General features: G+C 48.3%; 8 protein-coding genes across 8 annotated transcripts; 5 read left to right on the top strand and 3 right to left on the bottom strand.

The window, feature by feature from the left end:
- Positions 1-526: 526 nt before the first annotated feature.
- N7520_007851 (uncharacterized protein) lies at positions 527-1833 on the bottom strand (the record flags this gene model as incomplete). The annotated part of the gene is given in 5 exon segments (XM_057141785.1): positions 527-817; positions 843-949; positions 993-1164; positions 1176-1619; positions 1650-1833. The coding sequence occupies 5 exon segments, from the start codon at positions 1824-1826 to the stop codon at positions 527-529; spliced, it is 1191 nt and encodes a 396-aa protein (XP_056995791.1). The 5' UTR covers positions 1827-1833.
- Positions 1834-3467: 1634 nt separating this feature from the next.
- Positions 3468-5028, top strand: N7520_007850 (uncharacterized protein; the record flags this gene model as incomplete). The annotated part of the gene is made up of 3 exons (XM_057141784.1): positions 3468-3601; positions 3654-4000; positions 4427-5028. 3 exons carry the CDS (start codon positions 3468-3470, stop codon positions 5026-5028), a joined length of 1083 nt encoding a protein of 360 aa, XP_056995790.1.
- A 1263-nt stretch (positions 5029-6291) lies between these two features.
- On the top strand, positions 6292-7866 carry N7520_007849 (kinase-like domain-containing protein; the record flags this gene model as incomplete). Its single annotated transcript, XM_057141783.1, has 3 exons — positions 6292-6615; positions 6703-6947; positions 7011-7866. 3 exons carry the CDS (start codon positions 6292-6294, stop codon positions 7864-7866), a joined length of 1425 nt encoding a protein of 474 aa, XP_056995789.1.
- Positions 7867-8939: 1073 nt separating this feature from the next.
- Positions 8940-10870, bottom strand: N7520_007848 (protoporphyrinogen/coproporphyrinogen oxidase; the record flags this gene model as incomplete). The annotated part of the gene is made up of 5 exons (XM_057141782.1): positions 10755-10870; positions 10632-10701; positions 10423-10503; positions 10009-10359; positions 8940-9950 (listed from the first exon to the last, which is right to left on the bottom strand). The coding sequence occupies exons 1-5, from the start codon at positions 10835-10837 to the stop codon at positions 8940-8942; spliced, it is 1596 nt and encodes a 531-aa protein (XP_056995788.1). The 5' UTR covers positions 10838-10870.
- A 2374-nt stretch (positions 10871-13244) lies between these two features.
- Positions 13245-14708, top strand: glfB (uncharacterized protein; the record flags this gene model as incomplete). Its single annotated transcript, XM_057141781.1, has 6 exons — positions 13245-13372; positions 13429-13496; positions 13552-13557; positions 13610-13827; positions 13890-14297; positions 14352-14708. 6 exons carry the CDS (start codon positions 13245-13247, stop codon positions 14706-14708), a joined length of 1185 nt encoding a protein of 394 aa, XP_056995787.1.
- A 1076-nt stretch (positions 14709-15784) lies between these two features.
- On the top strand, positions 15785-16876 carry N7520_007846 (uncharacterized protein; the record flags this gene model as incomplete). Its single annotated transcript, XM_057141780.1, has 1 exon — positions 15785-16876. One exon carries the CDS (start codon positions 15785-15787, stop codon positions 16874-16876), a length of 1092 nt encoding a protein of 363 aa, XP_056995786.1.
- A 1363-nt stretch (positions 16877-18239) lies between these two features.
- N7520_007845 (transcription factor TFIIIB subunit BRF1) lies at positions 18240-20692 on the bottom strand (the record flags this gene model as incomplete). Its single annotated transcript, XM_057141779.1, has 3 exons — positions 18240-19955; positions 20011-20219; positions 20278-20692. 3 exons carry the CDS (start codon positions 20690-20692, stop codon positions 18240-18242), a joined length of 2340 nt encoding a protein of 779 aa, XP_056995785.1.
- A 1173-nt stretch (positions 20693-21865) lies between these two features.
- On the top strand, positions 21866-25294 carry N7520_007844 (DNA-directed DNA polymerase delta POL3; the record flags this gene model as incomplete). The annotated part of the gene is made up of 3 exons (XM_057141778.1): positions 21866-22261; positions 22323-24505; positions 24556-25294. The coding sequence occupies 3 exons, from the start codon at positions 21866-21868 to the stop codon at positions 25292-25294; spliced, it is 3318 nt and encodes a 1105-aa protein (XP_056995784.1).
- Positions 25295-25323: the final 29 nt, after the last annotated feature.

Genomic DNA, 25323 nt, shown 5'->3' with positions numbered 1-25323 from the left:
TGCCTCGATCTTTCGCCTGAATTAGTGATACCATTCTAGATTAGTCTTAGCCATTTGGGTTGTCCTCGACCGGAGAATTGAAACTTCCAGTGAGACAGATTGGGTTTTCATCCAATATTTTATCCGGTGGCGATTAGTGGATCTGGCCAGGGGTAAATGGTTTACAATAAACCTTCGAGAATTGAAAATTTCTCTCCCTCGATCGATCTAAAGCCGAATACGAATTGGCACATGCAAAAATAACGAAAAGTTGTTGAGTTGACTCCGTTGGGAGGTCAAAGCCGATATGGGGCTGCTAGCCGTAAGGAGATTTTTATGGGCCCTAGTGGACCACAATTAGCCGCTCAACAAATAATAAAATGCAAGGATCACATTTGGAAAAAGAAAGGTGTGATTCAAGCTAGAGTTTGGTAGCGTTTAGTGGAAATATTGCGGGTGAAACCGCTGACTCTCGTGGGATGAATTTGGTATAAGAAATTGATCGACGCTGAGAGTTTTTTACAGCCAAATATCACATGTCATCCCTTTATACCAAAAATGAAGAATAGTAGCTGGTGCAAGCATTATCGATGACATTGTCAGCCACCATAGAAGAGACTATCTGGTTGACAGAGTCCACCAACAGCAAGACTTCTCTATTCGTCGACCCAGGCCAGCCATGCTGAGATAAACCATTCTCGGGATCCTTTGCGAAGGCCAACCATCGATCTTGCATCTTAGCGCTGACATCCTTTTCGAGGAGAGTGTCAGGGCCGTAGATACTTGAAGTACCAAAAATGAGTGGCAGCTCAGCGGTGTGATAAGCACCTAGACCGGACTCGGGCAAATGTTATTGGAGTTACCGCGGTACTGGTAGCGGTAGGTAGTCTACCCCAGATATTGTCAAAGGGCGGTTGAGTATGGAACAGGACATCCAAAGGTAGACAGGGCCATGGCTTTGGTCGCGACACTAGTAGTGGCATGCCAGAGAGTGCCCTCATCGAGATTGGAACCGAATATGGCAGGCTTGTTGGAAAGATGTTTGCCCAGGTAGCGCTCGGTATAGTTGTTGAATATGACTCGATTGTCGTTGAAAGGAGAAAACTTCAGGCCAGAGTCATTCAAACTGCCACGATAAGCAGTGATATTAGATACGGGAACCTTGCGCGGGCAATTCAGCTCGTGCTGAGCCGAACCCGAGCAGCCAAAGTATGAAGCAACAGAGGAGAGTTCGTTCCCAAATTTTCTGTCCAACGTGTATCGAGCGTGAGGAGAGCCGAGTCAGGGTTGGCAACAAGCCCCTTTACATGAGGCTCGCCGGGATATGCAAAGTTCTGGATATCAACACTGCCTGCGCCTGCGCTTTGACCCCAGAGGCTCATCTGCGCGGGGATTACTCCCAATTGAGCGATGTTCTTGTGCACCCACTCATTGCCAGCGCGCCGGTCCAAAATATCCAAATCCTGGTCTTTGAGGGCCCTCGAAGCAGGGAAATCGAGCACGCTCACACGATTCTGCACAGCGACAACAATGTGCTCCTGGGAGCGGCCTACCCAAGGAGCTGGATACCATGCAGGTACGTCTGTTCCACCGGAAACCCTCTCCCCGCCATAGAAGCAGATGATTACCGGCAGGTGGGTCTTGCTGTTGTTTGGTGCTCAGATGCGCACAGTCAAATACTCCTCACTCATACCACTAGCGGTGATGATTCCTGGCTCGTATTTTGCAAATACGGTACCAGTGGCGATTTGAAGACAGACAGGAATCATTATGGTCGCATTGATATAATTTGTTTGAGGTGGCATCCGGAGGGAGCGACTGGGGAGGAAGCCAACGGCAATCTCCATCGGGAGACTGAGCGAAAGAAATTCCCAAAAATTGGCGGACCTGATGATATGTGTATTTCACGCCTCCTTGTACGATACCGCTAGAGGTCTGGATTTGGAGATCAGCAGATGCAACTGTCGTCCCAAATGCCAACAAAGCTAGGAGTGTGATCTTCATGGTGTGAGTTCCAGGATTGATCCAATCGCAGGTTGATTAGGATTCAGTCATTGAGAGCCAGGAGTAAATTGTGGCTGTTACCAAGGAGAGACAACGGATATCTCATAAAATAGTCCATGTGAATTGCAGATGTGGAAGTTCCGAGTTCACCATTGCCGATCACCCAAGACCTGAAGACCCCTGTAGAGATGCAAGATGAAATTGGGTTTCAGAGCCAGATTCAAAGGATTTGAGCTTCTAAGATCCAGGGCTATCCAACAAGTACGAAGTATAACTATGCGGGTCCATTTGCCGAACACAATTGAATTGAAACCTGCTTTTTCCCGTGGTCCTCGGTGAAATGACGTGTTTAGGGTCCGCATATCCGGAGCGCGATTTGCCTGGAGAAATGTTTATTAATTTCTAGTCTTTCTCTGGGGAAATCAAGGATGGCAAAACATATCTGTCTTCTAAATTGGCTATAATACAAAATTGTTCTGCCCATATGATAGCAACATGTTGGGTTGACGGTGGGAACTTCCCGAGGGAGTTGTATGAGTTGTATTGGAGCGGGGCTATCAAGGCAGTCTAGTCTAAAAGGAGGCTTTGGTGCCTGACAAACCTGGCAACATGAATCATGGTCGGACCGTAGGTGGATTGGGATACCATCTTCATTATCAAGCAAAGGACTCGAGGATCTGGTGGTGCTTTTAAACCCCCCCCCCCCCCCCAAAAAAGAATTTGTTATCCAGGTTCATACCACTGGATGAACAAATAGATGGTGGAGTTGGATGGTGTGGGTAAAGGGGCTCAGGTTACCATTTCTCCCTTATTTATGGGGGCAAATATCATGAAAGTCTGTGGTGGCCGAGTGGTCTGGCTGCTAATTGCACCATAGAGCGACATCTGCTCCGCGTGTGAATATGCCAGAGACCGGGAAAAGTGCCATCTCAGATCCATTGTCGGTAGCTGCCGTCAACTAGTCAACTAGTCCTTACAACTCTAGTAATCTATTGCTCTTACGAGACGGTGGGAATTTCTTTGGAATCCAACGCCCGGGGTCGACACAGCCGTTGAAACATATACACCTAAGTTAGCATGAAAAAACAACATAACCCACACTACTTTCCAGAATATTCCCTCCTCATTAAGCACTGTCTTGCTGATTTAGAATCCACCATAGTAATAGGTACTAATATAAGATCTACTAATAATAGATCTTATAGATCAGAGTAACCCTGGATTTCATGTTACATATCGTCAGCTTCTTTGAACTTTAATCAAAATTCATAAGGAAAATGTGGGGATGGGAAGACCCTGATTTGGCTAAAGGCGTTCCATGGCGGCCAAAGCCGCGACCCCAACCGCAAAATGTCTAAGACATCACGAGAGGACGCTTTGATAACCCAGCTTGTCCAAACTCTGACTCCTATATAGTATTAGCATATAGTCCAGATGTTCTAGTTTTCTGTATCCCAAATCTCTCGTGCTCTACAACCGCAAAGATGGCTCTCTCAGCGTGCAATGCCGTTATCAACCCAGGCTTCGAGTCTGGTATCCTATTCCCATGGCGTGCATCTGCCATCAACGTTGCCCATGTCATCACTGGCGCAAATGCCTACAGTGGTGACTACTATCTGTGAGAAGCACCGCCATAATAAAGCGAGCTAAACCCCTGACTGACTCGATAGTAACCTGGAAACCGCCGTCGACAACCAAGGCAACACCATATCCCAAACCTTGAAAAATCTCAAGCCAGGACGCAACTATACCTTCAACGCCGAGGCTCAGGTCCCCTTGTCGGGATCGAATTACTGCTTTGTGTACGTATACGCGGGCTCCAATTCAACGGTCGGCGAGATCGCCAGCGCGGATGTGTACGAGGAAAGCTTCGGAAAGTGGATCTCTGTATCTGGAACCTATGTGCCAAAGCATCCGGTCGAGTCCTTGCATATTCTTGCTGCTTGTGACTCTGAGGATAACTCGGTCACTGGGCAGGTGTATCTCGATGCGATAAGTCTTTTGCCTCAGAGTGGCTGTGGGTCTGTATAAAGTACGAGGCCTTTGAACAGTTGATGATGTATGTATGTAAGGACAAACAGGTAGTGATTAAATAGCATTTGCATTAATTTGAAAAAGGACCATGCCCATGTACGTGTGAAAACTGGGCAAGTAGGCAGCATCAGTAGCCACCCTCCAGCCTTGGAAATATTCACAAAATTTGCTCTTCTCCCAGGCTCTCTTCACCCAAACGTTTCGGCTTTCATCTGTTTCGGATTTCGTCTGGCATCGAACCTACTCACATATGCCGATTTATAAGCGACGAGGACAAGTCATCCGTCTCGTCTTCCAGTTACAATTCCACCGCACCGGTGAGACAACTATCGGAAGCTCCTTTGAACCTACGTCCGTTCAATAACGATGGCTCCCTTTTCGGCCATCTAACACAGTTCACGAAATACAGTACAGGAGGCCAGCCCAGTCGTGATTCGTCAGACATCAAGTCATAAACGCCGCAAAACGCCCTTTCTCCACAGCGGGACCCATCCTGCGACCCCGCTGATCCCATCAGCTCAGCCAAGTGTGGCGTCTCCACCAAGCATGATATCGATCATCCGCGAAATGGTACAGGAAATGCTGAACGTGGCAGCTAGACGGGCATTTGATGACCTACAGAGCGGCCCGGTCAGCCCACCAGGCCCTACCGGACAGGATGGAATTCCATGTTTCATTGCCACCGGACGCCTATCAAACTGGAAGACGGAGGACGTTGGATTTTTCACTCCAGATCCAACAGCCCTCACACATCAGAAGACTGTTCAAGAAACGACTCACTACACTAATGTGTATACAATCCTTAGTCAACTTCGAGCCATGGTTCTTCTCAAGACGGAAGGTGTTGTTCGCACAAACCTCCTCTCGTGCTTTCGGGAATCCGCCGCCGAGCGGTACAACTCGAAATTATCGGGTGATAAACGTGCAGAACTCAATTTCCACCCGTTGGAAAGCGGTTGGTTCTACACACTGGAGAAATTGTGTCCGACAGCAGCTTTGGCCAGCCTATAGGTTGCCAGGTTCGGATGGCAGCAACTGCGTGAGGGCAACTCACCAGTCGGGCCCATCGTATGATGAGAGATGATCGTGCCGCGGGGAGTTCCTCCGTCAAGATGCAGTTTCATAGTGTGAATAAATCTACATGTCGATCCATCCCACACAATTATTGTCATTGATTTCTGATGAGTAATGCTTCGTCGCTACATATATATGGTCGCAAGTTACCATATCAGCGCCAAAAGGGAAGATGCACCCACATTTTGGACGTAATTATAATTTTACCATTGTTAGACATGTATGCCTCAAGCCGGACTCATGCGCCACATAAAAATCCCAGGCATTGATGAGATTGACGCGTGACGTAGCTCAGATTGAATCGGGCTCAGCTTAGGCGCCAGCTCCTTACATATACACGTGTACATTTGTAGGAGAGTCAAGCCCTATTACAAAAAGCAGGAAGTACTAGGTAAGGGATGCACCTTATTTGATCAAATGTTCGTGTCGGTGTCGGAACCTTTAGGAGATCTACATGTAATGATTTCAATATTCGCCACCTATTTATTTTATACATCCAATCTTCAATCGACAGGTTCCGCAAACATTAATATTGTGTGGCTGAGATCACTTATATTTGATGCAAATGAAAAGAAGACACGCAATGTGCGTGTGACAGTTCAATTTCATTTGATATCATCTGTTAATGTACAAAATTGAAGATCATCGATCAGGCACATCATAGCGATCTAACGGAAAAGCGCCCACCAATCACAGTCGAGCCACACCGCGTCGGGTCGCAATCCAGCCAATCAGAGTCTTTTTGAATGTACTAAATAGATTTTTTCAAAACAAAGTCCTTCCAGATAATTACCACTGTACGGACAGTATTCTGGCATTGAAGCTGAATAGCAATTAGATTTCGTAAAGACTGACAAATTTGAAGGTAGGTCCATTGGAAAGGTGATTCAATGCGGCAGGGAAGAGGCATACTAGAAGAATTTTGGTATAAGAGTAGTCCAAAGGATAACATTTGAACAAGCGAGCATAAATCGCACTAAGCCTTACCAGACCGTAATTTTACATGCCAAACTCTTGGGGATCTCCAATTATGACGCAGTTGTCAGGCTATGCGATATGCGAGCCCCGAATCAAGGTATGGGTTTACGTCATTGTCCAGTCCGCTTTCAACTTTAATTGTCGCAAGTAAAAACTAACAGCGCGCAATTAATTTTTTTTTCTCCATTGTCATACAACGAGCCCAATCTCAGAATAATAATCATGTCTACCACTACAATATCTAGACCTGTTGAGACAAGGTCTTTTGGAAATCGAAGTGTGATGGAGCGTATCCGAGAAAGACGCAGAGCGCAGGAAGCTAAACGAGCCCAGGAGGTCGACACTTCAAATCTTTCTGTCGGATTCATGTCAAAATCACGACGCGCTTCAAATATGCCGAGCTACCCTGGTCTTGATCGTTGGCGTTTACAGGAGAAGATCGGGGATGGCGCTTTCAGCTGTGTTTACCGTGCGAGCGATACCAAATCCGAGTTCAGTGAAGTCGCCATTAAAGTCACGAAGAAATATGAGATGCAAGAAAAACAGGTAAGGAAATAACTCTCAGTTCAGCATCTTCCAAGCTTCCCTCAAGAGCTAGCAGATGTGTAAACATATATTCTGACAATGTCGCAGAAAAAAAAGTTACATGACGAAGTTGAGATTACACGTAAACTCGATCACGACAATGTGGTTCGACTTATCGACTCATTTGAATCAGCTCAATATCATTATATGTTCTTGGAACTTTGCCCTGGAGGCGAACTATACGATCAAATAGTCAAGTTTGCGTCTCTCGGTGAAGAAATGGGCCGACATGTCATCACACAAGTTGCAAATGCAGTGGAATATCTTCATGATACCATGGGAATTGTTCATAGGTAAGTTTGCCCTTGCAAGTCCAAAAGGCTGCAGTAGTGATCCCCAAACTGACATATTTCCAGGGATATCAAACCGGAAAATATTCTCTTTTACCCTAATTCTTCCACCCCGGGCAACACACAACCAGGGAATGAAGATGGAGCCGAAGAAGCCATTTCAATTGCCGAGGTTGGGTCTAGTGATATTGGCGTGGTCAAACTCGCCGACTTTGGGTTATCTAAGGTCATCTGTGGTGTTCCAGCCATGACACCCTGTGGGACCATGAGCTACGCTGCACCGGAACTATTCAGACAACATAAGTATACAACCAGTGTCGACATGTGGGCTCTCGGATGTCTTCTGTTCACCATGTTGGCCGGATTCCCCCCTTTCTACGACGAAGATCTTGACATCATGAGGCGGAAGATCATGCAAGGAGAATACACATTTTCATCACCGAAGTGGGATAATATTTCGGACAGCGCAAAGGATCTCGTGTCTCGCCTTCTGACTGTTAGTCCTGAAGAAAGGTTAACTATCAAGGATTGTCTCGCTCATCCTTGGATGCGAGGTGATTTAGATGAAAAGACTGCTAGTGACAGCGACGCTTCAACACCCATACCTGAACACCACTCTGCTTCGCAGGAGAAAGACTCATTTAAAGAACATTTCCAAGCAGTAACGGATAATGAGAGCGGGCATTCTTATCCTGAGACTCCCAATATTCGGGACATCTACAATGTTGCGCATTCTGTGCAACAGCAGGAACACCAGTCACAACAACGAGAATTAAAGGGCGGAGGAGCACCTCAAGGATTCAGAGACAGGATTATGCTCAACAGAACACTTTCTGCTCTTTCCAACCTTAATCTCAACAATAGCAAGTTGCTTGAAAGGAGGCGGTTGCAATGTGGTGGTCATACAACTCCAAGCTGTTAGAATAGATAAATTGACATGGTGATACCCATTGATTCGCGAGATTTACCATATTGTGTAAACAGACGTGTATGAATAAATACTTGCAGAGAATCTAGTGTAATTTAAAATCTTATATGTATCATCCTTAAGTGCTCGCAAGTAATCTGTTTTGAAGTTTTCAAGCACATGTATCAATTTCACGGATAAAACTACGTTGAATCCACACTTACATCCACGTAATCTACCCATTTAACCTCTTACCAGACCATGCCCCAAAATTTAGAATCCCACAAATCGACCCAATCAAGACGCAAGCCCACGGTTAATTTTAGTCTCATCTTCGTGTTCCACGATGCTTGGCTTCGACGACAGGGCCCACATGAAACGCCACCTGTTAGAATAACGTTGATCCGGTAACCAACCAGCATTTAGGACCGTTCTCGAGTGTTTATTGGTTCCCTCGGTTATTTTGGTTCTCATTTCGTGGCAGGTTTTGGTGCTGTCGTGGATGATAATTTTGTCCCTGGCTGTTTCCAAGGGTCCCTCGTTGGGAATTGGGACGATGGAGTTGGTTGTACCGGTATTTCTTGTGTGGAACACGTTGGAGATTTGGGGTGCGGAGATCTGCGGGTGGCGATGGGATGGATCAGTGGCGATTGGGGGAGTCGATTCAGTGAGAGTACTGGGTTCGTCCCACTGTCGCACTTGCTGATAGTGAAACGCGTCAGATAGGTCAGAACAGGGCGGAGTCGGTCTTTAGTATACATATCAACAGAGGGAATACAGTTGAACAAGAAACATTTGTGAACAGTCAATTAGGGATAATAAGCTAGTTATTTCCACAGCAAGCCTATAAAGGTGTATCAAGTATGAAAGGCCAGGAAATCCAACATGGTAAGTCTCTTCTGAAGTAAAAAATGAAGATGGGACGTAATTCACATGAAACGCCAACAAATATCGTCTCCCAGATGCCGCTTCAGATGCTTCCTTTGCGTGTATAGTTTTCCGTGACAGTGTAAGACATCGTGCAAGTATATTTGAAACAAGCTTGTTAAAAAAAAAGACGAAGATGTAAAGAAAAAGGGGGAAATTATCTACTGCTTGTTCTTGGCGAAGACCTGGGCACCATCAACCAGACGGCGCTCGGTGTTCTGGCGACCGTTGACAAAGTCAGGGTAGTTGAGGGTCAGCTCAACAGCACCGTTGACAATGTTGTCCACAGCCTCGACACCCAGCATGAACGAGTGGTCCTGGTTGCCGACCTCGTAGCGCCAGCTACCGAAGCGACCACGGGACCAGATACCCTTCTCCTGCAGCTTGGGCAGGATCTGGGTGAGAGCACCCTCACGCTCCAGGCTGGGGGTGGGGTAACCGTGATCGAAGCGGCGGTGGTAGGTCGAGACGATCTCGTCCTCGGGGGAGATCATCTTGGTGTTGATAAGACCCTGGATGGATTCAGCCAGGAGGGTCTCGTGGTTCACGGGCTTCATAGAAGACTCGGAAACCTCCAGCATGATGGACCAGTAAGGTCCCTCCTTGGCCTCAGAGCTCTCGGGCTTAGAGCCGTTGGCGAGCTGAAGAGTGGGCAGCTTCTTCGATTCATCGGGCTGGTTGTAAGGGGAGTAGTTGGAGAAGATGGTGGCACGGTAGAAGGGAGAGTCATCCTCGGGGAAGTAGAGCCAGCACTTGTCACCGATGTGGGCGGGACGAGCACCACGAATACCAACACCAATAACGTGGGTGGAGGAGTAGAAGAGCTGCTTGGTGAGGGGAATCAGCTCCTGGTCGCCCATAGCCTCAGCGAGGAAGTCGACGGCCATGGTGGAGACGAGCTTGGAGTAACCAATGGTGGTGCCATCGGCCAGGGTAACGGTCTTGTTGTTGGCGTTAACCTTGGTGACCTTGCCCTTCTCACCGAAGCGGGTCTTCTCCTTGGGGAGGGTGTTGGCAACACCAATCCAAATACCACCAGTACCATCGCGGGCGGGGAAACGGAAGGTAGCGTTGGGACCCCAGTTACCGGCGGTCTTGTTAAGGATGACGTTGGTGGTCACAGCCTTCAGGTTGGGGGCAGCGACACGCTCACCGAGCCAAGCGCATTGCATCTGGGAGGATAATTAGCGTTTGAGCGGATTTCCATGCGACGAAACCTTCTGTTCTTACCTTGGTGGTGGGAACGGCCCAGACCTTGTAGTTGTAGGGGCGCATGAAGAGGTCGGCAATACCGGTACCCATGTTGCGAACAATCCACTCATCGAAGTTCTTGGGCTTGGTGTTGGCAACACGGTGCTCCAGGGCGGCGTCGATCATGCCATCGATACACTTGACCTGCTCCTCCTTAGGCAGCATGGAGATGTTGTTCTGGAAGGGGTAGGGAACCCATTCGTTCTTGCAGCGAACGTAGGAGACACGCTCATGGGTGAACCAGTCACCCTCGTTGGGGAGGGCCTCGTCGATGCAGTCATCGAAGTACTTGTAGTGGGAGAAGATAACGTGGCCACCGACATCGTACAGCTGTTTGACAGCGTGTTAGCTTTTTTGATCATTTCCCCGCAACCAAACACAGGCACGACTTACGAAACCTTCAGGGGTGACATCGGTCGAAGCCAGACCACCGGGGATCTCGTTAGAGTCGATAATCAACCAAGAGGGACCATCCTAGAAGCAATTGAGTTAGTGACTTGATTTCTTTCTTGGGTGCTGTATACCCCTCCATTTCCCCCCTATTTTTTTTCTGCCTTCCAACACCGAATCAGAATCAATGCAGAGAGAGAAGTTGTACTTACGATCTGGTTCAAACGCTTGGCCGCACCCAAACCAGTCGGGCCAGCACCAATGACGAGAACGTCAACAGAACTGGAATTGGTGTTAATCTTGAGGAGAGTGACGGTGAGGGGGGGTATTCATACATGTCGGGGTGGGTCATCCTGCCTTGTAGGAGGTCCTGGAAGCTGGGCACGCGTTTGAAAGTCCTGCGAGCGATGTTCAGCATAGAAGATGAACTGAGCAGCAAAGGTGACTGCAAAGAAGCGACTTGGAGGGATAATAAAGGTTGAGAAAGGGAAAGTGGGAGGGACTCACGAAACCGTGGGTAGGGGTAAAACGGACCCGGCACTTTCGAGCGGTGTCGACAAGAGTGGAGTTGGGTCTTGTTCCTGTTTCAGGTTTACTTTCCCTCCACTTGATTTTACACTAATTTACTTTTGATTACTTGAACCATAGAGATCTAGGTCCAGACCCTATCACATCGTCCCAGAGCCTATAACAGCCTTTACAGTTCAGGGGCGTATACCCTTCTTCCCCAACCATGAACACGTATGCACGATCCTCGTCCCCCCCTTTAGGAAATTTGTGTCTTTTTTTCTCTTTCATTTTTGTAATTCTTGGAAGCCATGCAACGAATTCTAAATGCTCATTCGCTATCACCACGCCACTCACTGGACCCTGGCTTTAAACTATCGAATCTATCACAATCCGCGAGCGGCCGTTATTGGTCTGCAGATAGTCTTATCGGACCATCAAAATGCCCATTGAAGGGCTCTTACCGCTTGCATGCGGTTAAAATTCAGTCCTTGGCTTGGTTTCGGCGCCCTCCTAACGAATCAGGAATGCTGTTATCTCTCGGCGTATTCTGATTCGTCTCAACAGGATTGTAGGCTGGAAAGGGGTAGACTGGGAAGCTTCATGATGGAATTACAATGATTCGCTCATATTTTTTTGACGGGTAAAAGAAACAACGATCGTAAATCAGCAACAAGACTTGGCTAAAAACGCCACCGATGTCGTTCGGCACGTTGTGGGCATTAGTTATGGACTTACTCCGTAATTGAGAATTTTAAATTATTTAATTGAGACCCAGCATCGAGAGTACAGTACATCTTCTCTCCGTAGCGGATACTCCGTACATGTCAGGTTTGGAGTAAATGACTCGTCAATGTATTGGGATCTTCCTGCTGCCTGCAGAGGTTACTGTATACTGTACACTAATTGTACTGTAAAACAATCTTGAACACCGGGCGGACATCCGCAGAGTTCAGGGTACAAGGCGAGCACAGGCAAGCGGATCCACTGATTGGCCTTCCCTAAACAAGGAAAGGACGATGAGGATCAGGAAGATCCCTTCAGTCTGCTGGATCTCATTTGATCGACGGCTTGCTCGGGTAGAGGAAAATGGCTGGAAGATGAGCGAGAAGATCTCGAGTCCACTGCAAAGATGCGGGAGAATTATTTGGATTTGACAAAGTCTAACAGATACTAACTTGATATGGAGTGCTCCGTACACCACCAACAAAGAAAAAGCTTTGCTGCGGGAACTAGCCGCCCTCGGCTCCTATACCCTGGGGCTGAATTATTATTATTTCTTTTTCTTCTTCTTTTCTTTATTCCCCCCTGCTCCTCGCGAAGTGGGTCTCCAACAGTCCCTGAACGGGTCGATGGCGTCAGACACAGCCTCCTCAAAGCGATCGTCGCATTCTCCACCCGTAAGGGACCTGGTCCATAGAGTTGCTGAACGCGGGCCACAGTGGGTCGGGCTAACAACTGCTTGCGTAATGTCGACCTCTGTCAACTGACGGTTAATTTGGATCAGCGTTGCCCTGTGACGAAGCAGTCAGTAGTTGTCGCGTTCAGTGATTTCTATCTCAAACCGGAATAAATTGACAGGGGAGACACCAAAATACCAAGTGGGTTACATTCTCGTTGATAAGGATATCCGGATTTGGGGACATATATGACACTCTAATAATAGTTAAGAAGAAATAAGAGTCTATGGGACCGTGGGTGAGGGTATCGTTGCTCATTGGCGTGCGGCTCAGGACGAAAAGGAGTTGCCACGAATGTACTCCGTACAGGAACAGTGGGGAGTTTGGTTAAAGGGCTGACTATAAAACCAATACCGTAATCTATTTCCCCCACTGTTAAAAGTTAAAAAGTACAGGTGGCCTTAGCGTCTTACAGTACGGAGTATTGTACGGAGTATTGAGACTGATGTTTAACCGTTTGCATCCAATTTGAAGTTCCATCTAAACCAAGCGGATCCCGTCTACTTTCTATTATCCACCGAATTTCCCTAATTTCTGGTTCTGGTTGTTCTTGAGCTGTACCTTTTTTTACACTTTTAGTGTCCTTTCCCCCGAAGTACGTACCCCATTCCATCCCTAGCTTTTCTTTCCATCATCATTTCTTCATTCCCCCCCCTCCACGTTCGTTTTTTGGTTCTACTGCTTTTCCTCTTTTGGAACTTCAATCACCTTCGTTAATCATCACTTTGAATAGTGATCCTTTAATTTCACTACTTTATATCCCCCGTGGCTTCCTCCGCATTTGGCCAAGGAAGCCTTTCGCGCCCGAGGCCCTTTGAACTCCGACAGTTTTTCTCCGAACAAACTCGAACATTCACAATGAGCTCCGATGGCGAGAAGGTCCGCACCTCCGGTGAGGTAGTGCGCGAGACTCTCCCCACTGTCAACCCGGCAGCAGAGAAGCAGGAGGCCCCCAGGGCTGCCCTCCACCCGGCGGTCTATGTGAGGTGAGCAAAGGCATAAACTTCGCGGGGAAACGGTAGCTAATTGCTTGAGGAATTAGTATCTGGATTACTCTCAGTTCCAGTGTCATTCTGTTCAACAAGTACCTCCTCGACTATGCCAACTTCCGTGAGTACCATTACCCTACTTTGCCGGGATATTGCTAATAGATCTTGATGTATAGGTTTCCGTTCGTTGCTACACCTTCAGCCCACTGAGATTCCTTCCTAACTCCTCTTTAGCTATCATCCTCACAACATGGCACTTGACTTTCGCGACCATCATGACCCAGATCCTTGCCCGCACAACCACCGTCCTTGATGGTCGCAAGAGTGTAAAAATGACTGGCCGCGTCTACCTCCGCGCCATCGTACCCATTGGTCTCATGTTCAGTCTTTCCTTGATCTGCGGCAACATGACCTATTTATATCTGAGTGTTGCCTTCATTCAGATGCTCAAGGTGCGTTTGGAATCTCGGAAATCGTTGACTTCGAAGAATGCCCGGTTTAACAGTACTTGCAGGCCACTACTCCCGTTGCTGTCCTCATCGCTACCTGGGGTATGGGTATGGCTCCCGTCAACTACAAGACTCTCATGAACGTTTCGATCATCGTCGTTGGTGTCGTCATTGCTTCTTTCGGTGAGATTAAGTTCGTCATGGTCGGTTTCCTGTTCCAGCTGGGTGGTATTGTCTTTGAGGCCACTCGTCTGGTTATGGTGCAGCGCCTGCTTAGCTCTGCGGAGTACAAGATGGATCCCATGGTCTCTCTTTACTACTTTGCTCCTATCTGTGCGGTGATGAACGGCTCCGTGGCTCTGTTCCTGGAGTTCCCCCGCCTCACCATGGATCACATTTACAACGTGGGTGTATGGGTTCTGCTCGCCAACGCCATGGTCGCTTTCTTGCTGAACGTCTCTGTCGTTTTCTTGGTACGCTTTCTGATCTGAACAACCCCCGAGTCTGTTTATTAACAATATCTGTAGATTGGCAAGACTTCGTCTCTGGTGATGACCCTGTGCGGTGTCCTGAAAGATATCCTGCTGGTTGCCGCCTCTATGATGCTGTGGAACACCCCGGTCACTCCCTTGCAGTTCTTTGGTTACTCCGTCGCTCTCATCGGTCTAGTCTACTACAAGCTGGGTGGTGACAAGATCCGCGAGTACACTGGCCAGGCTAACCGTGCCTGGGCCGAGTATGGCAACAACCGCCCTGCCCAGCGCAAGTTTGTTATCTTTGGTGCGGCTGCTATCATCTTCTTCCTCTTCATTGGCACTATGGCCCCCGGCTATGCCCCCGAATCCGTGAAGGGCATGCTTGGTGGTGCTACTCCGGCCAATTAGATTTTTTTTGGCTTCCTTAGAAGACTCAAGCCCGGGGAACTTGATAAGGAGAATATTTCATACCCCCTGTTATGATGGCAGCCTCTCATGGAGTTAGCTAGCTTTTGGCGATTGAAAAGAAACAGCTTTCCATATTCATTTCTTTATTTTTCCCTGGCCTATTCTGAACCCGGCACGGCGACATGCAGGAAATCCAGCCTGTGCCAGGTTCCTGTTCTTTTTTTAAAAAAAACGGAGGGTTCCGGCAGTTCTTTACCGTTCCTTTTTCAATACCTGCGATGTATACCCAAGCTGGCGTTGCTGGCGGTGTACTTGATCTTCTTCCTTTCCACGAACATTGATTTGATGTTAGACTTGCACGAGCTCTGGTGTCGGCTTGCTTTGGACTTGTTTCTTAACGTTCCGGTGTCTTTTGGTTTTTTTTTTCTACCTCTTCTTGTCATCATACTATTTCCAATAGACTTTTTTTTCCATAAAGATTACTGTGTTTTAGTAGGGTAGTATCACTGGGGCCGGAACTTGGTAGGGCAAGGTGAGTGTGGGCTGGGGCCTCGCAGCTGCGCACTGGTGCATCTGCATCTGCGGTTAGAACCAAGGGCTGGACTCTTTAAGCTTCCTTGATTGGTCAATCGCTGCAGCTGAAAGCTCCACACAACCAAACAGCGCAATCCGCTTGCGCCGACTTTGTGATCCACATTTGAATTATTACTGTAACGGCCGATCGGAACATCCTTCCAGGCCCAGGTATTATAGTATTGTATTGTACCCTCCGCAATTGCAAGATAGGATCGCCTCTGATTCTCTTTGCGCTCGCTTTACGCGACTTCCTCTTTCTTTCCCTTTCGCCTTACCTCTTTTTCAATTTGCTTTCTCCCCCCTCCTCATACATACTGGGTTCCTTATATAGTCGGGATCTTCCATCTTTTTATATATTCTATATTGCCTGGACCTATCCTTCCTACCTCCCATCACCTTCCGTTATTTCGGCTCTTGATCTATAGGTGGTTGTAGCTTTTGGTGTGCTGCTCACTTAACCCTACAGAACAGTTCCCCCTATACTCTTGGCTCTATAAAATATGTCCCCGATGATCCTCAATCGTCCTTCCGATGGTCCTGCCATGGGCCTCTCTCCTACCCAGGAACACGCCTTCGCTCAGTTCCCCTCCCAGTCCTCCCTGCTGGACTCAAACCGACATGGCTATCCCGCGAGCCATAACTCGATGCTTGCCAATGGATCTGCCCAGCCCATTTTCAACTCTGGCACCGCGTCTATCGCTACCGCGCCCAGACCATCTCGCAAGAGGTCGCGTGATGATGGTTCATTTGGAGAAGCTCTAGCCGTGCCCGCGCCGAAGCCCGCCCCATCTCCTAAAGTAGAGCCCATCTATGGCGAGGGAATGGTCTTATTGAATCCTCAGACTGGCATGGCTCTCTCACCCGAAAGTCAAACTGGTACATGGTACGAAGAGACGGCCGAGGCGCAAGCTGCCAAAGCGACTCCGGTCTCGTCGGACGCTCTGCAAATTGATGCTGCCGATATTTCCCGCAAAGCTCAACGACTTGACACTTCCGCCCCGGGTCTCGACGACATTGCACTTTCTTCGAACCAGCACCGCCTGAATGGCTCCGAAGCTGATCAGCACCGTAACCTCACTGGTGGATCCACGCCACCTGCTGAACCACTCATTGACGATGCTACCCATCTCCTCGGCATCAGCTGGCAACGCATGGATACCGATAATGACATGGCTCCCGCTGTGCGCGGCTGGATCAAGTACATCGACAACCAATACGCCGCCTATTTACACAACTCGCAGATGCTCATGAAAAGCCGCGCTCTAAATGCCTACCTCGTCGCCGCCACACCCGTCGCTGCATTCTCCCCTGCCTTCTACCTCTTCAATGAAGACCTTACCCAAGCTCAACTTGTGGCTTCCTCATGGGAATCTTGTCTCCGAAATCTACGCAACACGCCTATCATCTTCGAAGGCGCTCCGATCGTTGCATCAAGTCGATCCAACACTCCTCCTTCCGCTGACCCTTTCAACAACGGCGAGATAGGCGTGCCTCTTCTTCAGCAAGCCCTCTCAACGCACTCACATACGCCATCCGCCATGGGAGCGGAGCCGAACGAAGGCGTCGACATGGGAATGGAGATCGACTCATAACCGACATTTATCCTTCCAACATTTTTCTTTCGCCCAACAAAAAATCAAAATAACCCGGAAAAACTTCGATTCTCTCGTGAGCCTACGGTACGACTCGTTGGCACTCGACCACGACCACGACCACGACCACAACGTCTCCGACTCGATCGACTCTTTGTTTCTTTGCCTGTTTTAATGTTTACTGGATTTAGTTCTGTTCACTTGCGCTTGACTGACCCAGTTCGCGCAGCCCGGTTCATTTCACGCCCCTGGAGGGCGTGTGGGTGTGGTGTTTCATGGATATAACCGGCGGGGTCTTAGTTTTTTTTTTGGCGTCGTAATCGTGGAGTTTTTTTCTTTCATCTGCATGTATTTGACTTGGTCCATCTTATTTATGACTTAAAATGAAAATATGCATGAGCCATATACTTTTTGTCTTGTACGTGTACATGTAAATGAAGACTACGGAGTGCCATATGTTTGAACGTTGGCTTTCGGGCTAAGTCCTCTTCTGAACGCTCCCCTTTCTTTTCGGGTTGTTTAGTGTATGTAATGTTTGAAATTGGGTTACCATGCTGGCATGCATGCCCATGAGTGAATTCGGTTTTTAGATACGGATTTATGAACCGTTTTTACCACTATACTAAATCTGGTAGTCCGGCCACCCGGGCGTAGGGCGTGCTTATAACCCCGAGGTGTTGGAAATGCAGTCTCACATGCAACAATAAGCTTATTACCAAGGACCATACCTTTAACAAGTTATACCATGCGCTTCAATTGTAAATTTAAAGGAAATAATGTTCATAATATGGAAGCATAGGAATTGATGAGCGCTGATTGTTGGAAATGGTGGTGTCCTCGAACAAACATGGTAATTGCTACGAAAACCAACGGCGCAAAAGTACTGTACGCGTTATCTGAGACATGTTGGCCCCTGAGTGCTGAAGGATCAGGATCAGTTGACCCGAGGCTTTTATTGCTCTATGTGCTGTGCGAAGAAGAGACAAAGCGAATACATAAAGCAGTATGTACAGAGATACAGTAAAGGCTGAGTCTTGGGGGAATAAAAAATAATTAAGGACGACCTAAAGAGTACCATAAAAGGGCTCAAAAGTATCCGATTCCACGCCAGTATGAATGCTTATCAAGGTAAGATCTGTCATTATAGGTATCTTGAATTGACTTCTTTATGTGAAATCTGCGTTTATGGTTACAGTAACATAGCAGGTTGAGGGAAGTCAATCAAATAAAACGCGGGTTCGACGCTGTGACGCTAAAATATGCACAATAATGATACTTCCCTCATAATTTGCCTCGATAGTATCAGCCCGACATGGGTAGTCAAAACACGAAAGTAAAGGAAGACACAACGTCTGTTCGTGTTCTAGTCTGATTCACTGCCAACATCGTAATAGTCATCTTCATAGGTCCCTGCGAATGCTTCATCAAGGTGGTCATCCACGTCATAATCACCGTAGTCCTCGTCGACGTCATCGGGATCTGGCTGTTCGCTAGCAGGTTCGCCTTCCTTGGCACTCTCGTCTGTGTTTGAAACCCCTGGTGCTGTAGGGGGAGGAGTAGGTTGAGGAGCGGATTCGGGAACAGAAGCGGAAGCAGACACAGGAGCAGGCACGGGAGTAGGTTGAGTAGCCGGAGGAGTAGGTTGAGGAGCAGACATAGGAGTAGACTTGGGGGCAGGCTTAGAAGCAGATCTAGAGGGTGACTCGGGAACAGGAGTAGTAGCGTTATGGGAGGTTCTGACGGCGGCACCTTTTCTGCGGCGGCGAGGTGTGGCTGCAGGAGGAAGACTTTGCCGTGATGCGACGCTCATGCTGCGGCTACGGCTTCGGCTTCGGCTAAAACTTTCCAGTTTGGCTTCCGCATCGTCGCCCTCCTCTTGACCACCGTACAATGTGTCCAGCAAAGAGTAATTGATCTTCTTACTGTATCCACGCACCTCTAGCATGCGTCTTGTGGCCTCAGCCGGAGTGGATGCTCGAGAGCCACGGCCCTCACCGTCCTGGCCCTCAAGATAGGTGACATCACCCATGCGAGCCTTGCGTCGCTTGCGAGGTTTGCGAGTGGTACCGCCACCCATGGCCTCTTCAAAAGCACGCTTCATGGCCTTCTCCTGTTGCAAACGAAGGTATTCTTTGTTCTCGGTGACCCAGATGCGCTCTTTGATGTCGACTTCTGCGGGGGTGAGGAGGCAATTGGCGATTTCGGGATCGTCATCAAATTCAGTAGCATCAATATCAACGCTATCAGAGATGACCTTCTTTGGCTCCGGGGGGACGCTGTCAACCAAGTTCGACCCCTTTTGCAGCATCTTTTGCATCTCTGCCTCTAATGCATCCTCAGATGCGATTTGCTGTGGAGTGGGATTGGCGAGAATAGACGGCCGACGTGCATCCTTGCCCTTCCCATCCCTTTTGGCCATTTCTAGCTTCGTGTCTTCGAGAATATCGTTCACTGCTTTGCTAACAGATGTCCGCCGATGAGTCTGCATCAAGGCAGGATCAATCGGAATATTCGGGATTGCGAAACCATCTGCATCGACGCGCCTGGGCTGAACCGAGTCTGCCTCGTTCATCAAGTCTTCTTCAATATCGGCTGCTGTTTCTGCAGCCCTCTTCGCTGATCGACTGAACTTGTGACCCTGCTTCGCTCGAGTGAAAGCTGGGGGATCATGCGAGTTCTCAAGTTGCACGGATCGAAACTGATCTACAGTGAGATCTCCGCTCTCTGTCGATCCAAACTCATTCAAGCGTTGACTGATAGTGATCTCGGTGACTTTGACAACGTAAACAACCTCACGGACTGTTCGGCGGAAATTGTTCATGCGTGCTGCCAGAATGAGAGCCGCTCCACAGAGACCAGCCGGCCGTCGGCCAATAGTCATCCAATCACGATTCATCCGTTGAATAATGCGCACAGCCTCCGCAGAGACTCGCATAGTAGCCGGGCCAAACTCCAATTGCTTAGCGAAACGATAGATCAAGCTTTCCGGGTCAATTGGGCTGATCAGGAAGACGTTACCGCCCAGTCGAAGCTCGTCAAGAAGGGCTTTGTACGTTCGACCAAGCTTAAAAACATTGATCTAGAGGTGTAAGTCAGAGATAGTTTCCCTCCGGAGGCTTAATGTAAAGACTTACCATCAAAATATCAGCAAAATCAATCAGCATGACTGTATTTCCGGCCTGGCGACGACAAGCAATGTAAAGGCAAACTGCTGCCACATTTTTGGTTCGACGACCTTGGATGAAATTCAGTCCAACGGCAAGTTTGAAAACCTGCCCAGCAGCTTTGCTAGCACTCTCGGGGATGTTCAAGGGTCGCGCGAGCTGGGATATGCATGTATTACCTGGTGAGTGTTAGTATTCCAGTATGAAAGCCAACAAAACATATATGGTGTCACTCGCCGTTTGCTTCCGTCAGTTCTCGACTTTCCATGCCACCGCCTCGTTGGAAGCCCGGACCAAAGCTCCTCGTATGACTTTGACCTTCTCCAACGAAAGTACCTTGAACAACAGCGGCACCGGAAGAAGATTCGCCGAATGTCACTTCCGACACGATGTTTGACTCGGCAATGACGGTACCACATCCGGTACACAGTTTCTGCCCTTCTTCTTCGACGATATGTGGAGCAGGACAACCCGGATTTGGACAACTCGTTGTCTTTGGGTGAGTTGTCGGTCGTGGAGCATGGTGACGCCCAATTGATTGGGGACGATTAATGGATGTTGAGCCTTGGGGTTTTAGGCTGGCTAAACGACCAATTGGGGCTCGAGGCTTGCGGGGAGCCACGGTGATCCGTGTGGAATTTGAGGTCGACATGGTGTAAAATAAAAGGCGCAAGGAGGTGAAATTCAGATGAGTGTGACCCGAACCCTAAAATGCTTTTGGATTGATTGCAATGGCGTTGCGACGGAGCTAAATTAGGGCCATCTGCATATCGTTTCGGCGATACGGATGAAGCGGCGGAGCAAGGAGATGGGGATTGAAGTCAGGACGAATGAGGATGGGAGCGGAGAGCAGATAGTCCTCGTAACAAGGCTCTTATTATGTTCTCAAGGTGCGAATCACGGAGTATTATTTGCTTGGGATCTTTTTCGAAACAAAGAAAGATAAGTGATAAGAACGCGGGTGAAGGATGAGTCGCGCTGGTGGGGCACACGGGCTGTGAAGTTTTTCTTAGTTGGTGCCGCCCAGATGGCGTAGTGGTGTAGTCACGTGATGAGGAGAATACCCGTTCTGTGTTCGAGTCTCCCTGAGGTTGTTGTAAAAGAGATCTAGACTGTGGTAACCAGATGAAGATATGAACTTGAATGAAAAGATTAGAAAGTAGAACTTATTTTATTCCACAGTTGAGAAGGACTTGAGAAGGTTAAGTTCAATTTTCGTTCCATTTTGGATTGCGGGATTGAAAGCGTGTGGTCACATGATCCTTATGAACGAAACGGAAGAGGAAGTATTAATTTGTGCCTGCTTATCAAGGCAACAATATTTGATAGCTACTTACATGTAACATGCTAATTAGTTATCTGATCCTCTCTCTATCTTACTACTAAAACATGATAATTATACGATCGTAGAGATTCTTGGATTTTTGGGATAAGATATCCAGCGTCCAAATAGCTGACTATCTCATCTTTCTGGCATTTGAGGCCCACTATTAGGCGGGACAGTGGACTGGATAAAATAAGAAGATTGACATAATGTACTACTTGTATACATGTAAACAAAATATTTTTATTTAAAAAGGACACTAAGGATCCTTTCTTGTAGGAGATTACTATAATAGAAGTTTAGGCTGTCAGATGGTTTCACGTGACAAGCTCGCGTCGTGCAGTTCTTATCTTATCGACATGTGACCGACCCGCGTAAAGAGTGTCACGCTTTGACGCGACCACGACACGCTGAGTAGTTGCCCGCCCAACCTATCTTCCCTGATACACTTTGGGGCCCACGAATTCTGTGTCTATACATGCACTTTAACGAGTTTTAATCATGCCGGAAGCCACCATGCCCCACAAGCGGGTGTTGGTCGATTCGACCCATAATGCCCGCAATGGCGTCGCGACTCCCAATGCGCTAAAAAAGCGAAAGCTAGACGGGGAACCTTCATCTCAGCTCAAGCCGCCCGGGCAGTCATCTCAAAGGAAGGGCTTCGGCTCAACTCAGCCGCAAAAGAGTCGGTTTGAAGAGGAAGTGCTCGAGAAATTCACACAGGACATTGGAGATTTGAAAGATAGCAACGCGGAAAAAGATCAACAATGGGAACGCCCGCCGCTCCCCGAATGGGACCCAGCGAAGGAGAATGTTTGCTTCCAGCAGATTGACGCTGAGGAAGGGAGACTACCACGTGGAGATATCATGGCCGTTCGTCTCTTTGGTGTGACAGAGGTAAGTTTGTCCCGATGCGTAACCTCCCGCCGCGGGGCATCAAATCTAACGAGTGTTCTAGACCGGTCAATCTGTTCTACTTCACGTCACCGGATTCCAACACTACCTCTATATTGCCGCGCCCGTCGGCTTCACCGAAGCGGATTGTGATCCATACCGGGCTTTCCTGGAGTCGAAAATGGGGCAACCCGCGAGGGTCATTGAGAAAGTGCAGGTGACATTGCGCGAAAATATCTATGGCTTCCAAGGGAACAAGAAGAGTTGGTATCTCAAGATCACGGTCGCTGATCCCAAGTTCATTGCCAAGGTCCGCACTCTACTGGAGAGTGGCGGCTCTGGCATGAACTACAAAGGCATGTGGAGCAATATGGACGCAGGTGTCCTTACTTTCGACAACATCCAATACCTCCTGCGCTTCATGATTGACACCGGGCTATCCGGAATGGCATGGGTAGAGGCGAAGGCAGGGAAATACACGCTTCTGCACGGACCCGACAAATTATCAACCTGTCAAGTTGAAGCTGTCGTCGACTACCAAGATATGATCGCACATCCACCGACCGGCGAGTGGGCAAAGATGGCACCACTCCGCATCCTGTCGTTTGATATCGAATGTGCTGGTCGGCAGGGTATTTTCCCGGAACCAAACGTTGACCCGGTAATTCAAATCGCGAATGTCGTTACGCGATATGGAGAACAGAAACCTTTCATTCGAAATGTATTCTGTCTCAACGAGACAAGTCTAATCGTCAACACCCAGGTTCTCGAATACAAAAAGGAAGAGGAGATGCTGATGGCATGGCGAACCTTCGTTGAAAAGGTTGACCCAGATGTCATAATTGGATACAACATTGCGAACTTTGACTTTCCTTATCTTCTTGACCGCGCTAAGCATCTCAAGTGTACACAATTCCCCTACTGGACTCGACTGAAGAGCATGAAAACAGAGGCCAAGGAGTCCAATTTCTCTAGCAAGCAGATGGGCAACCGAGAAACAAAAGCGACAAATACTAATGGTCGTATCCAACTTGACCTGCTCCAATTGGTGCAGCGGGATCACCAATTGCGAAGTTATACTCTCAATTCTGTGTCATACGAGTTTCTGAAGGAGCAGAAGGAAGATGTCCACCACACGATGATCACGGAACTGTTCAACGGAACTCCGGATTCTCGGCGCCGTCTGGCAGTATACTGCTTGAAAGATGCCTATTTACCGCAGAGATTGATGGACAAGCTGATGTGTCTGGTTAACTACACTGAGATGGCAAGAGTAACGGGTGTTCCTTTTAACTTCCTCCTCTCTCGAGGTCAGCAAGTCAAATTCATCAGTCAGCTGTTCCGAAAGGCCCTTGAACAACAACTTGTTATTCCAAATCAGAAGAGTCAGGACGAACAAGACTATGAAGGTGCGACAGTCATTGAGCCCAAGCGTGGATACTACAACGTACCCATTGCAACCCTCGATTTTGCGTCACTGTACCCCTCTATCATCCAAGCACACAATCTCTGTTACACCACTCTTCTTAATAAGACAACTATCGAGAAGCTGGGTCTTGTGAAAGATGATGACTACATCGTCACCCCGAACGGAGACATGTTCTGCACGACGAAAGTTCGCAAGGGTCTCCTGACACAGATTCTTGAGGAGTTGTTGGGTGCCCGAAAGCGTGCGAAGAAAGAATTGGCCGTCGAGACTGATCCTTTCAAGAAAGCTGTGCTGAACGGTCGACAACTTGCTTTGAAGATTAGCGCAAACAGTGTGTATGGTCTCACTGGAGCCACAGTTGGCAAGCTTCCTTGTCTTCCCATTGCCAGTAGTACAACCAGCTACGGTCGTCAAATGATTGAGAAAACCAAGCAAGAGGTTGAGGAACGGTATACCATTGCCAATGGGTATTCCCATGATGCGGAAGTCATATACGGTGATACCGATTCCGTTATGGTCAAGTTTGGAGTCACTGAGTTAGCTGACGCGATGAAGCTTGGCGAGGAGGCCGCAGACTTCGTCTCATCCAAGTTCATCAAGCCTATTAAACTCGAGTTCGAAAAGGTTTACTTCCCATACCTTCTCATCAACAAGAAGCGATACGCCGGTCTTTACTGGACCAATACCAAGAAGCACGACAAGATGGACACAAAGGGTATTGAGACCGTGCGGCGTGACAACTGTCTGCTGGTGCAAAATGTCATTGAAACTGTTTTGAACAAGATTCTCATTGACCGAGATGTTGATGGAGCTGCGGAGTAAGATAAATGGTATTTCATCTGCCAACTGCATGCTAACAATGCCATAGGTACGTTAAAGCAACGATCTCGGATCTCCTTCAGAACAAGGTCGATATGTCCAAATTGGTTATCACCAAAGCGTACGCGCAAAAAGAGTATACCGCCAAGCAAGCACACGTCGAACTCGCCAAGCGCATGGCTAAGCGTGACGCTGGTTCCGCCCCTGCTCTCGGTGATCGTGTGGCCTACGTAATGATCCGTGGTGCCACCAACTCCAAGAACTACGAGCGAGCGGAAGATCCTATCTACGTGTTGGAAAACAATGTCCCGATCGACACCAAGTACTATCTCGACAATCAGCTTGCAAATCCGCTTGGTCGGATTTTCGAGCCCATCATGGGTGAGAAGAAGGCGAACCAATTATTGACTGGCGAGCACACACGTTCCATTTCCGTTGCTGCACCTAGTCTAGGTGGTCTGATGAAGTTTGCCAAGAAAACCCAGACTTGCATGGGCTGCAAGAAGCCGCTGTCGGGCAAAGAAGAGATGGCCGGCGCCGTGTGCGAGAATTGCCGTCCTCGTCTCGGTGAGTTATACACCAAGGCTCTGACCAAGGTGTCGGACCTTGAGGTTCGTTTTGGTCGCTTGTGGACCCAGTGCCAGCGATGTCAAGGCAGCCTTCACTGCGAGGTCATCTGTTCATCGCGTGATTGCCCGATTTTCTACATGCGCATGAAGGCAAAGAAGGATGTTGAGGACTCGCAAAAAGAACTGACTCGATTTGACTTTGATGCTGGTTCATGGTGATGGTTGTAGACGAGTTTCTCATTGTTTAC

Source organism: Penicillium odoratum, assembly GCF_028828045.1.
Source record: "Penicillium odoratum strain IBT 22623 chromosome Unknown utg000005l_segment0_segment0, whole genome shotgun sequence".
Classification (NCBI taxonomy): Eukaryota; Fungi; Ascomycota; class Eurotiomycetes; order Eurotiales; family Aspergillaceae; genus Penicillium; species Penicillium odoratum.
This window is presented reverse-complemented; position numbering and strand designations above follow the sequence as displayed.